This window comes from Sturnus vulgaris, chromosome 3 (assembly GCF_052056855.1).
Source record: "Sturnus vulgaris isolate bStuVul1 chromosome 3, bStuVul1.hap1, whole genome shotgun sequence".
In the NCBI taxonomy this organism is placed as follows: domain Eukaryota; kingdom Metazoa; phylum Chordata; class Aves; order Passeriformes; family Sturnidae; genus Sturnus; species Sturnus vulgaris.
Genome location: NC_142245.1, coordinates 17,299,294 through 17,312,389, shown reverse-complemented (window position 1 = coordinate 17,312,389; position 13,096 = coordinate 17,299,294). Strand labels below are relative to the sequence as shown.

Sequence of the window (13,096 nt, the reverse complement as noted above, 5' to 3'; positions counted from 1 at the left end):
CAGGAGCTGGGATGTTTTTAACCTTAGAGTATCTATGTGCCTTAATGTTACAATGTATGGACTGAGACAAGAATCTCCTGGCAACCTGATGCTCTGTAACACTTCTGTTTAAATAGAGGTGTTAGCAAGAAGTATCTCCACCTTTCTGCCAGATACTGATAGTTTTTCCACAGAGCCCCTACTTCAATGTGAGAGACAGCTCAGACACCAATGTAGGGCTGGCTTCATGTGCAGAATAATCCTTTTCTGGGCACCTGGGACTTGGCTGGACCCAGAGCCTGCTCACAGCACCTGCAGCTTAGTGGTGTGGCAGCAAGAGCTTGGAGGCACTAGCCTGCCTTGGAGCAGGAGATTGGAGGACTTCCCTGATCTGGGCAGGGATAGGCAGATAGGCATGGAGCAAGGAGTTCATTTTCAAGAGGAGCTGGAGCCATCTGAAGTCAACAGAAGATTTGCCGAGGTTCAGAAACCTTCTGCAGGAACCCGGCTCATGTGAGAGACTGGCATTCATGCTGCAGCACTGTGGTGGGGTGGTTCCTCATTAAGTTTTGATTGCTGATGTTTGCCTCAATGAAATCCAAGAGTGCCAAGCAGGAGAATCCATTCAGGATTGAAACAGAGGAAATATTTGCAAATCTTTGGCAAACTTTTCAGAGCTCCACCTCAGCCACTAAATAAAACCCCAGGTGCTCCTGCCTTGGAGATGATGCTTAAGACAACCTTCAGTTCTGGATCTGGTGGATGCAAAGCATCCAGCTGAGTTTGAAATGATGAATTCTTCATCCAAGCTTTATTTGGCCAGATGTGTTTGTTCACTGAGTAATGGGAAGGAAGGAGTAACTTCTCTAGTAGTGAGGGATGGGCTGGCTCAGAGGGAGCTTGGGTGGAGGCCAAGCTGAGGGTGGGAGGATGGCTCAGTTGGTGCATTTTGGAAAATGTCACCTTGGTTTGAGCGTGTGCCGTTGTTTCCCTCAGGAACACCAAGCGCACGGCGGAGGTGTGGATGGACGAGTTCAAGCAGTACTACTATGCTGCCCGGCCTGCAGCCCAGGGGAGGCCTTTTGGCAAGTAAGGATTCTTCCTCTGCTCCCTGTGCCCTGCCTCTGCCCTGCCTGCTGCAGTGGGTGCTCACAGAAACATCCCCCTACTGTGGAAATCCGCCTGCTTTGTTCCTGTAGTGACAATAAAATACTAATGATAGGCATTATCATATATCATTATCACATGCTACAGCAGTGAGGTGGATAAACAGCCAGTTTAAATGCTGTGCTGGTTTGTTCCAGTGAGTGAACCAAACCCAGGTGGGGGAAAACCCCCTCTACCTCTATCCTGTCCTTGGCATTACATAGAACTACTTCAGATCCAAGTGGAGTTTGGCAGGGAGAGTCCAGAGGTGTTGGTGGTAGCTGACAGGAGGGAAAATCATCAAATTGTTGGCCTCCTGATGCTTTACTGGAAGGCAGCAAGTGTTTGTGTGCAGTGAGTTTGCCATTCATTCTGTGAAGAGTGAGAAATTACTCCCTGTCAGGAAGACTGTAAATATTTGTGTTGTATTTCTCATTTTCACATGTTCTTCTTTGCCTTAGAAAGTTTCCTTCAGACTCCAGGGGGTTCTGAGTCCAAACTTGAATTCCTTGTGCCCACTCTTCAATCTCCAGGATAAATCAGTTGAAGTCCTGGTGACTCCTCTGTTTCTACTGAATTAATATCCTCCTTCTATTCATCAGCACAGAATGAAGTAGCAGCTCTGTCCTCTGCTTAGAGTAGTGGGGTATAGAGAAGTTGACCTATGTGAAAAGGAGGTACTGGAGGCTTCTGACCATTCCATAAAAGCCAGCTCCTAACAGCTTCACAGGTGGAGGCTGGCCCAGGGAGAAGCTGGAGTTTTGAAAATGTCACTGTACAGCATGATCCCTCAGCAGAACTTTTGTCCTTATTAATAAAAGAAAAAAGTATTTCGCTGTGTGATCAACTTCTGCTGTCTTACCAGTGTGTTTAGGTGCTCTTGCAAATCAAGACCTCCTGTAAACCAAGAGTAACTTAAAATAGCAAATAGCATATTTTAATTTCCTAATATGTTATTATATTCAGGTAAGAGTTACTGCATAGCAGACAGACTGCCCTTCTGTGAACCATTTCAGCTCCAGACTCCTTGTTAAAATGACAATATGTCATCATGCCACTTTACCAAGTGAGACCTCCAGAGAGACAGAGATCAAAACAACCACTCAAGCTCATGCAGAGAGAAACCAGAGCTGCTGATGCTCTTGTATTTGCTGTCTGTGCATTTCTGATGGGTTTCTCTCAGCCTCCCCTTTTGGTGTATTGGGTCTCACCTCCATCATTTCCGTTGTATCTCTGTGGTATTTTCTTCCCACAGCGTCCAGAGCAGAGTGGAGCTGCGGAAGAAGTTGAAATGCCACAGTTTCAAGTGGTACCTGGAAAACGTTTATCCCGAACTTCGGTACGGATGTGTGATCTCCACCTGCGTGCAGCAGGCCAGTGGGATGCTCCATCCCTCCCTCCTGCCCCACAGAGCTTTCTTCTGCCCCAGAGACATAGGCACCCCCTCCCTTGGTCTCCACAGAAAGGCAGCGTGAATTTTGTGCTGGCTTTAAACACAGCTTGCTCGCAGTGTGACACACTGCAGGGCTTTGGAGATCCTTGGGGGTCCCTTCCAACTCGGCATATTCTGTGATATCTGCTTCCTCTAAGCTTTTTGCTGCAGGGCTGGTGAGGCACAAAGCACCAGTTATTCCCATTTGCCCTCAGGAATTCATTAGCTATCCTCCTGCCCATGCTGTGGAACAAGTTGTGTAGGGAAATCAGAGAGTTTTTCTTACAAAAGTATCCCAAGGCAGAAAATCCACCATAACCTCTGCTGGGGTGTTTTGATACTTAATAACTCCTGCTCAGTAAACAAGCACTAATTTCCAGTCCTTTCACACTGTTCTGCAGCACTCAAGGCTTCTCTGTTGTGAAACCTTTCACTCTAGGATTGTATGACTTGTATTCAGATGCCTCTGCCTTGTCTAGCCCAGCACTTTGCTAAATATTGTTGTTTTTGCACAGATATCTTTTAGTTGCGAATTTACTTCAGAAACCATTGCATTCACTCCCTTGGTCCCTATCAGAAGCCATCCTCAGAAAGGATGGTAAAGTTCTGGAGATACCTTCAGGGACCTGCTGGTGCAATAGCTGAGTGCAGAATCACTGTATGAAAATGATGATTTATAGCCACTTTCTTACATTTTTTGCCATGTGTGGCATTGCACAGCAGCATTCACGGGCAATGCCAGGGCTCTGTGACAGTTTGTTATAAAGTTCCCCTCTCCTGTAAGCTGAAGGCTGACCTTCAGCCTACTCACAGCCTGCTCCTGGCTCCTCTGTTGTGCAGTTATTTATTTTTTCCTCTTATAAAGGTCAGCCATCCATCTCTGAGCGCTGCTTCTGCATGTCCTGTCCACGTGCTGCTCTCAGCACTTCAGTATTGTGGTAGATATTGCCACCCCTCATTTTCTGAAAGTGAAATGGTGCAACCTTACCCCACTGAGCCTCCCTGTGCATGGGGCAGTATGATGGTTTTTTCATGCTATTCCCACAGGATTCCCGAGGAATCGCTCTATCAAACTGGAATAATCAGGCAAAGGCAGAGCTGCCTGGAGTCACACAAGTCTGAAGACCAAGAGTTCCCCATCCTGAGCTTAAATCCTTGTAACAGCAGCAAAGGCACAGTACCAAAGGCACAGGTAAGATGTGTTGTGTATCCCCATGATGCTGGATGGGAAGAAGCAATGGGGGCAGCTTCAAGATGATTTCTTACGATTGCTAAAACTCTGCTGGAGGATTTACCCATTCTGCCAGTGTTTTTCCTTAGGCAGCATGTCATTAAACCCTGGCAACTCCACCTGACCTTGGTGGAGGCCCTGGGCAGGAGCCACAGGACAGCATATCCCACTTGTCTCTGTGGGAGCCTTTGCTGAGCTCTTCCCACTGCCCAGGAACACCACGTGCTGCTCATCTGCACAGATCAAAGGCAAAGAGAATTATAACTTCCTCTCATCTCTCAGCCTTTTTTCTCTCAAAATGGACTGAGCTGCAGTGGCATTTGTAACTTCATAGTCTGCATTCTCTCAGTATTGGATTGCCCATTAAACTAGTGAGAATTTAATGAGGATGATCTCAGTTTTTTCAGTCTCACTGAGATGAGAAAAAGCTGTGTGAATTGATGTTCTCAAAAGCACAGCCTAGAAGATGGTAGAGCCAAGAGCAGGCATATGTGCCTTGCAGCAGAGTTTTCTGGAGCAAGACCCTGAAGATACACACGGCTTCAAAACTCGCCTTTGCTTCAGGCCCCCTTGGTGATTTTGGGGATGTCAGTAAGTTCTGTGTTCCCGTCTGTAAAAGAGGGAGGATAATCCCTTGCTTCTCCATGGTTGCCATCAAGTCATTCAGTAGGAAATGGTGTAGTGTGCTAGCTTCCAGTTGACTGTACATCCTTTACCCTCATGGTTCATATTCAAACCAGGTAGCTGTGCAAATAAAAGGCCCAGGCTCGGGGAGACTGCTTAAAATATCCTTGATTTGTGTGTGCAAACAAAGCATGTCATTATGTGCATCTCTTTCAAATGCAGTTGCATGCCTGTCTGTAGGCAGGAAATTAATATCTGTTTCACAGCATGGCAGAATCAACAATGACTACTTGAATATCAGTCAGTTCAGAAAATGTAGTTAATAAAACTGCAAGTGCCACACAGTAACGCTTCTTAAGGTTTCACTGGTTTCCATGTTCCAGAATTGTTTTTCCTTTCTTCCAGTGCTACATGAACTTTTCACACAAACAGCAAGCTGATGAGAGCGGGTCATCATGTTTTTCAAGGCTAGCTCTGCAGAAGAAAGGAAAAGTGTTCTAATGACAATAGTAACTTCCAATGAATTGGCTGTTTTTAAAAAAGAAAATCTGGGAAAATCAGAATGAAAAATGCTGCTGCAAGTTAATGTTTCAAAATGAAATGGTATTGGTCTTTCTGAAATACCAGTTTGATGTGGTATTTTAAAATGAGAAATGTCATGCCAGCAAGTTGGATTATTTCATTCCCACCAAACACATTTTGTTTTGACATTTCTGTGCAGTAAATTTTTTGAATTTTTCACGCCACGAACTTTTCATCTTCCTGTTCTGATTCTGCAGCAGTTTGCAATAGGTCAACACTTCCCACTGGATGGCAGCTCCATTTCTTGTGCACATCCAGGACCAGCTCTGCAAAGGAACAGAAAAATGCAATACAAACATTGCAGAATGGCTGCACTCAGTACACAGCAGGAATAGAGAAAAGCCTTTCCTTTTTATCTTTCTCTGTCTTTCTAGTTCTTTGTTACTTGTACCCATGGAGAATAGTTCAGATTAAAGCAGGATATTTAAACTTTTATTGTGAATAGAAACTTATATTTTAATGACTCAGTTGCCACAAGACCACCTAAACTTGTGGATGGCATGGGTGTTACAGTCATCAGGCTGTGTAGGATTGATTATGCAGCAATCCTGAATGCTACTTAGGTTTTGCATTTGATATACCAGAATAGGGCAATAATCTTCACTTTTAACATACTGAAGTCACATCTTGTTTACCCTGAGCTTCATTTTGTGAAAAATAGGCTTAGCTAAATCAAAACTGTGCTTTCTTGACATTCCGTAAGTACTGTGAAAATATCCTGGCCGTCCAAATTCTTTATTATCACTATTATAGTTACAGTGATTTGGTTACTTTGATTGCCTTTCTGTAGCTGTCTCCCTGCTGGGCTGCCCCAGCCCTTTACCAACATTACATGCATGAAGTCTTGGGATTGGGTGTAAGAAGATCTGAGTTGTCATGGTTTGAGGAGAGAGGCACAGGAGCTGTCAGATGGCAATCAATTGCTCTTTATTTTGTGCTTTTCTACCTATAGTGTAGGGGAAGGGTGTTGTGAGACCTCTGGCTACATCCATAGTTTGGGTAAATTTGGATGAGTATTCAGTAGTGAAATCAGACTTACACCCTTAGCAGGTCTCGAAAAACCTCCCTGATGGTGTCTGGTGTTGGTCCTGAACTACTGAAAGGGGCACCAAGGCACAAGAAGACCCCTTATCTTCGTGTAGCAGAGTTCTGTCTTCTCATCCTGGGGATCCACTTGGCCCTTTCCTCTCCAGAAGGCCTGGCAGCAGTCAGAGTGGGCTCTGTCCCCTGAGGTGGCTCTCGGAGGGATTTTGAGGTGGTTGAGGACCCCAGAGTGGTTGCCAGGGGGCTCCTGAGTTAGTGGTGGGCAGAGATGTTTGTGCAGTGCTCATCCCCAGGGCACAGCAGGCTCTGCCTGTGCTCCTGCCCACTGGAGCCTCAGCACTCCGTGCCTTCTTGCGTCTCATTTGCTAAATGAACACATTGATTTAGTTTTTCATGAGAGAAATGCATCTGAGGGAAAATAATTGATCATAATTTTGTCCTCATCTATCTAATGAAGATGTGAGTAGTTGGGTTTTTTTTTCAAACCCAAGTGTCAGTTGGTATTAGTTCATAGAGTTTGGAAAAGACATCTGACTGGGATTTATTTAAGTCATTAGCAGCTTCAGGAAACCTGACATACTTCAGATAAAAAATGTGAAGATGCTTTGACCTGGATATAACACATGTGTATGCAGTTGCTGCAAGAGGAATGTAAAGCTCAGATATTTTTTAGACAAGTGAGGAAACAGGGGGAAGGCTTCAGAATCCATTTCCTGGGCCTGCACCCAAAATACCTGGGGTTTGCAGCTGAGTGGTTGCCATTGCATTTGAGTGGCATGACCTTGACTCTTCTCAGGAAGGAAAGGCAGTGTGATGATATTCCTGGCATGGCTTTGATGCTCATCCCAGTTGGCTTGAGATCCTGTGTGCTGACTAGATCTGCACTGCTTTTGGAGAGCATTTAGCATCTATCCAAACTAAGTGACCCTCCTGAGACATCTCAACCATAAACATTCTCTTCTGTCCTTCCTCCCTCAAAAGCCTTTGTTCTTCTCCATGGGCATGACCTGGCCTGGCTGTAGGCTGGCTGGAGCTGTGGGAGCCAGGCTGAGTGAGCAGAGCAGAGGGGCAGCAATGCCAACTCTGCCTCCAGGTTGTCCTGGGCACCCCATGTATTTTGCTTTCCCTCTCCTGAAATGTGTGGAAGTGCCAGTTGTATCCCAGGGTATTTGATGAGGGCAGCACTTTGGGATCCTTAGGTGACTTGTGCAGTCACATGCCTTGGGAAGTCCTTCTATGGGATTTTAAGAAGACAATGGGATAATTAGATTGTTTCACCTTCTTCAGAAACACTTTTCTCTAGCTGCTACCCCTGCCTTAGGGTATGGCTGCCCTCTTGCTCAGCAGCAGAGGCTTTGCTCTCATGGAATGCTGGGCTCCCGTGGGACTGCTCCTTCCCGGGCTGAGGGGCTCCTTGCTCCATCTGCCAGCCAGGCTATGCCAAGCCAAAGGTCACTCTTGAAAATAATTTCCTCAGTTCACCATAATGCTGAGTAACAGTGACAGGTGCCAGCTCAGATGATGCTGAAGCATTGAGAAACAGTCACAAGCCTCAGATGAGGGCGTTGGTGTTATCTGAGGCTCTGGAGGAAGGGGGTTGCTCGTTGTGCTGTGCAGCTGGTAGCTCTCTTCTCCAAGTCCACCCTCTTCCTCCTGGCTCCACCACCCCTCCATCTTTGCCTTTGAAAAGGCAGGAAATCTTGAGGTCAGTTTTACCTCATGCATCTGTTTTTCTTTGGTTCTGGGTCAGCTCTAAACCCTGATGGCATTTCCTCAGGCAAGTCTTCAGCCCTGAAGCTCCTTGCAGGGCTCCTCAGGAATACCATGGGCTGCCCCATCCACTACCACCTCTGTGGTGCAAAGCTCTGCTGGTGTTACTGCTGTGCTGGCCACGTAAGTGTGCTAAGGATTAGGAGATAAAGTAGTTCCTCATGGAAAAAAAATTAATCCCAATTCATAAAAGTAAGGGAAGAGAAGAGGTAAGATAAAAATTTGTGTGGCCATGGGCATGTATTTTAACTCAAAGTCCTTCATGAATTCTGTGGTATTCAACTGACTTCCCTCCTCCTCTCCCTTCAAATTTCTTCAATTTCTGCATAATTTTCTTTGGCTTTCATCTAGGGCTGAAAGGGAAGAAGACATGATTAGAGCTGGATAAAACATTTTCAACAGGACTGGCTTCCATAAAAAGCCATTCTGCCGAGATAGATGAGCTGTGTGAAAATCTGTCAGCTGAGATAAAGACAGTGGAAGGACAGCCTGGGGGCAGGAAAGTATGATCCAGTGTCAGCTGTGGAACTGATGCACACATCTAACTCTGGAACCCTCACTTCTTATGATGAATGTCAGCTTAGGGAAGATGGTTACCACCACCCTTCCTATCCCATGGTCCACTGCTGGATGGGAGGATGGCCCTGCCCGGAGAGGATGTGAATACTGTGAAGGTTTGATTGTAGCCTGGTCTGGAAAAAAAAGTCATGGAGAACCTCTGGTAGGAGCAGACTTCCATGAGATAACCTCAGTGAAGTAACAAGGTTAAAATGTCAAAACAAACAGAAAAGTCTGATGGCCCGAGTTAGTTAGAGAATTCAACATATATACAAGTTACAGGATTAACTGGCTGCTGCTGGGTGCAGCTGAGTGATTAACTGGGTGCAGCTTCAGCCCTATCCTGAACTAAAATGACAAACAATTGGTTAAAAATGTAAAGCAGGTTTTCTAAGCAGCTTGTAGCAGCGTGGGTGCCAAGAACAGATGTTGGAGCTTGCCCCGTAGGGTTTGGTTCTTCACAGATGCTGGACTAATTTGGCACCTGATTTCCCAGGCTGGTGGTTTACACAGCAGCTGACAGCGTGCGTGGTTGGGATGTCTGGAACGTGTTCACTGTAGGATCAGGTAAACCCTTCTCCATATGACAAAGAAAAGTAATTGCCAGAAGGCCCTTTGGGTGTGGATTACGGCTTTGAAAATGAATCCTTGTTATGTACCCAGCTCCTGGGCAGCTCCTGCTGAGGAGCCTATGGGCAGGCTGTTCAGACAGCCCAGTTTGATTTCCATGAGCTGGTGGGGAATAGTGGGCTAAGAAGCACAGAGTATGAGGATCACAGTGTGAAGTCCTTGTGGAGCTGGGTCTGCTGTGCAAAAGTGTGTTTTCCCTTCCAGGTGGCTAAGAACCTGAATTAAAGTGGGATTTATATTCCCAGGAGTTAAATGCCTGTAGCTGTCTGTTCTGAAGTTGAGGAGAGGAGTTAGAGCTGCTGACGGTGACAAATACCAAAGGACTGGAAGTGTTTCCCTGCTCTAATAACTCATGCTAATGCAACCCAAAACCTCCACCATTCAAAGTCAGGGGAGCTGCAGGCATCCCAGCTCTGAGAGTAGGGCAGCCATTCTTCACATTCCCCTCCAACACTCAGAAAGGGTTGAAGTCTCCCAGGAGCCCCATTTTTCCAGCCCCAGCCTAACAGCCATATGTTTGAGCACTGCCTTCCCCTCCACTGCCAACACCGCTGCTCACATCACTTCTCACAGAGCTCTGACTCCTCCACAGCTGAGTTCCCAACTGTTCTGCTTCCTCTTTGCACCTTTTCTTTCACAGCAGGTTCAGAGTTTTCATAGCCTGTAAACTGTCAAAGCATCTGCCGTGGCTCCTGGGGTCTCCTGTGGGAGCCCTTTTGCTCCCTGGCCTTGCTGTCTCTGCAGGGTTACTGCACTCTGATACTGAAGCCAGCCTGCTGTTGGTCCTCCAGCCCTGCTCACCTGCCCTGCCATGGCTCAGAAACCTGCTTTCCATCTTCTCCCACTGCTGCTGCTCAGAGCCATTTACACGGCAAGAGTTGATCCTGCTTTGCACCCTGGCTGGGAGCCCTCGGAAAACTCTTCCAGACTCGCTGTTTCTAATTTCAGAGTTGGTGCTCACACAAAGTTACAAGCAAAACACCTGTTCCAGAAGTCCCTCTCCAGGGATATGCAAAAACATGGTTTGTGGTTTCCCAGCAGCCAAAACAGCTCTTGTCTGCTTGTGCACACACACAAGTAACAGGGAGACAGACGTCCCTTGGCTGGGATCCTCTCAGGAGGTGCTCTTGAGGCACAGATAAGTGATAGAAAATGTTCAGCTGGAATAAACTTTGGAGTAAACTTCTGTGAAACACTCCCTGGCTTAAGCATGCATCCATGATGCTTTGTCTAGCACATTTGGAAATCCTTGTCCAATGTCAGCTGCTCCTCTTTTTCTCCCAGAAACATCCAGTAGTGAAAAAGATGGTAATCCCAGAGATCTCCTGTTGTTTGCTAAGCATCACACAGGACAGAGTCTCTGCTCCTCCGAAGTTTATTTCTGGGGCTGAGAAGCTGATAAAAAGCTGGTGAACATGAAAGAGCAGCAAAAGAAAAAAACCACCAAGACAGCTCAGTGGAGTGAGAGTAGCAATGGTTATAGCAAACCTTCTAAATTTGGTCCCACTGCCTTGAGAGAAAGCAGAGCTTTATTTTTGTGGTGTTTGGGAACAGAACCCCAGGACTTTCAGACATTTGCTGTGTATCACCTCTTGTCTCTCACTGACAGCTGCAAAGCATCTCTGCTGCTCTTCACTGAAAAAACAGGATTGCACATTGTGTGGTTAGTAGTGTTCCTGCCTCTCTTCTGCTTTTTTCCCTATCCTTTTGTTCTCCAACCACAGCCCAGTTCCAGCTATGGTTTCTTTTGTCTCATGAAACGTGTTCCAGCAGCTTTTGCAGACATTTTTTTGGTACCTGCAGTCCCTCAATGACAACTGCAATTTTGGGGAGGCTTGATAAATTCCAGTGACTTCTCCTGATGCCTCTTGAAGTCAATGAGGTTTGTGCTTGATTTTGTAAGGGGCAGGATCCAAGCCAAAGTGTTTGTTTTCCAGGTAAAAGAAAAGCAAGAATCAACACTGCTCTCTCACCACCTTTCTTTGTTTTCCTCTGTGCAGGAATGGACGTACACGTACAACCACCACGTCCGCCAGCAGCAGCTGTGTTTGTCTGTGTACACCCTCTTCCCTGGTTCCCAGGTGCTGCTGTCACCTTGTAAAGAAGGTGACAACAAGCAGGTGAGCCCTTTTCACTGGTCCCCCATTTTCTTTGAAGTTCCCTTTCTTTCATCACAGTATTACTGCACATTAAATGGCCTGTGCTCTGACTTCATCTGGGAAGCACATTCAATTTGGGAATACAGACTCTGGCCTGTTCAGCCCTTTGCCTCTTAAATGAGTGTGTTGATAAGGATGTCTATTAGTGAGGGTGGTGATCTGGATACTTCAATGCAGAAGTCAAACCCAAACTGGCAATTTAGTTCACATGGGCTGCCAGTCAGGCAGCAGATGCTAACATTTCCCTGCAGTTAATCACTGAGCTGGCATTTGAACCAGTGACCTGGGGAAAAAGCTGTTAGTAATATATTATCTTCCTGAAGCCAGGAAGAGGCCGAGTTAAATGAGTGTGCTTCTGATGGGAAAAATGCTCAGCGTGTGCTGTGCTTGGTGTGGGTTTGGGGACCTTGTACTTGACGGCAGCAGGCCACAAGGGCTTGCTGACAGCTGTCCTCTTGGTGCTGGAACAGTGCAGCAAAAGCATCGTGGGGAGGAATCTTGTTCACCTGTGTCTCCTGTGGTGTGTCTCCCCGCAGCGCTGGGGCAAAGTCGGGTCACACATTGAGCACATAGCTTCCCGCTTCTGCTTGGACACTGAGACCATTGGGGACACGAACGAGAGCATTAAGGAGCTCGTCATCAACCCCTGTGAGAGCACAGCCATGAGCCAGCGCTGGGACATGGTGATGTCTTGACCTGCTGGAGGTCGTGCGCGGCGGGGACGTGCACCGGGACGTGGCTACACGCAGCTGAGATGCACCAGATGGGGCTCAAATCCAAACCATTGGGGGTCCCTGTGTGCTGTGGGACAGGAGGAGAATCATTCAAATAAAAATGGGACACGGCACTCCAGGTGGAACAGCGGATGTTGACTGCCAGGCACGCAGCCGGTATTGGCGTGTTGATGGTCAAGGAGGAGGCATGGCAGAAAAACAAGCTTGAAATGTTTTAGATGGGTACTAGGGCTCCTGCAATGGGCTGTACAGAACTTCAGCATGCACAGCATTGATTAATCTGCCTGGAAATGCAGGTAGAAGAGCCTTTAATGCCTAAAGGAGACGGGCTGAGCAAATAAAGCATCTCAGTAGCTCTTGGGGGTTGAGGTGGGTGCACAAGGTGGGATGTGCCAAGGGATGCTATGAAACATCACTGGGGATCAGGTGGTAGAGTGAGTTATTTTTGCACTTTGCTGTGGATGTTTCTGTCTTCTGCAGACCACACGGGTTGAGCTGTGTTGCACATTTGAATTGGTACCCGAGCCATGTCCATGTTGTGTATACAGAGGCCGAGCAGTCCTTGATGGCTGTGGCCAGGATCAGAACAGTGAGTGATGGGGGAATCCTGCTCTGTGCTAACTGCATACGGTGCTTGTTGAATCTCCAAAGCTCAAGCAAACAGAGGATTCACTGCATGAGATTAAAGGATATAGATTTCTGTCAAGCTGGGAGGAAAGGCAGTAACGTGATTATTCCTCCTCTCTGAAGGCCATGGATCACTGAAAACTCCCCTAAAATTTTGCTATGTGTCTCTCACTGCTCTGCTTCAGATCTGGACTAATTCAAATTTTCACTTTTCTTCTATAAAAGTAATATTTTTGGTAATTGAAGGTAATTGTGTCATATTTCTGTTTCCCAATTTCCAAACTACAGATGAAGGGACTCCCATAAAATGCTGCTACCAATGGAACAATGAAAGTTTAATTTTTAATCAGAATTAGAGACTGCTCCAAGAAAGGAAAAGGGATATTACCTGGGTTTGCTTCCCAGTTACCTTGTAGCCCACAATGTAAAGTACTGAAGAAAAGGTTTGGGATTCCCCATTCACACTTGTGAGCAGGGCAGCCTGGGCCACAATATACCTCTATCTCAAAGTCACTTAACCAGACCAGGCAGAAATTATTTCCTCAGCTTTTGGAGAGAAGTCTTTTACCAGAGATCATGT

At 46.5% G+C, this 13,096-nt stretch overlaps 1 protein-coding gene across 1 annotated transcript in view; it reads left to right on the top strand.

Annotated features, from left to right (window-relative positions):
• Window positions 1-12,761, top strand: part of GALNT14 (polypeptide N-acetylgalactosaminyltransferase 14) — a 90,638-nt gene extending 77,877 nt beyond the window's left edge. Inside the window, exons 11-15 of the mRNA XM_014877477.2 lie at window positions 976-1,068; window positions 2,381-2,464; window positions 3,605-3,749; window positions 10,997-11,116; window positions 11,692-12,761. Coding sequence (XP_014732963.2) covers window positions 976-1,068; window positions 2,381-2,464; window positions 3,605-3,749; window positions 10,997-11,116; window positions 11,692-11,850 — 601 coding nt within the window. The 3' untranslated portion in view covers window positions 11,851-12,761. The remainder of the gene's footprint in view (window positions 1-975; window positions 1,069-2,380; window positions 2,465-3,604; window positions 3,750-10,996; window positions 11,117-11,691) is intronic.
• Window positions 12,762-13,096: the final 335 nt, after the last annotated feature.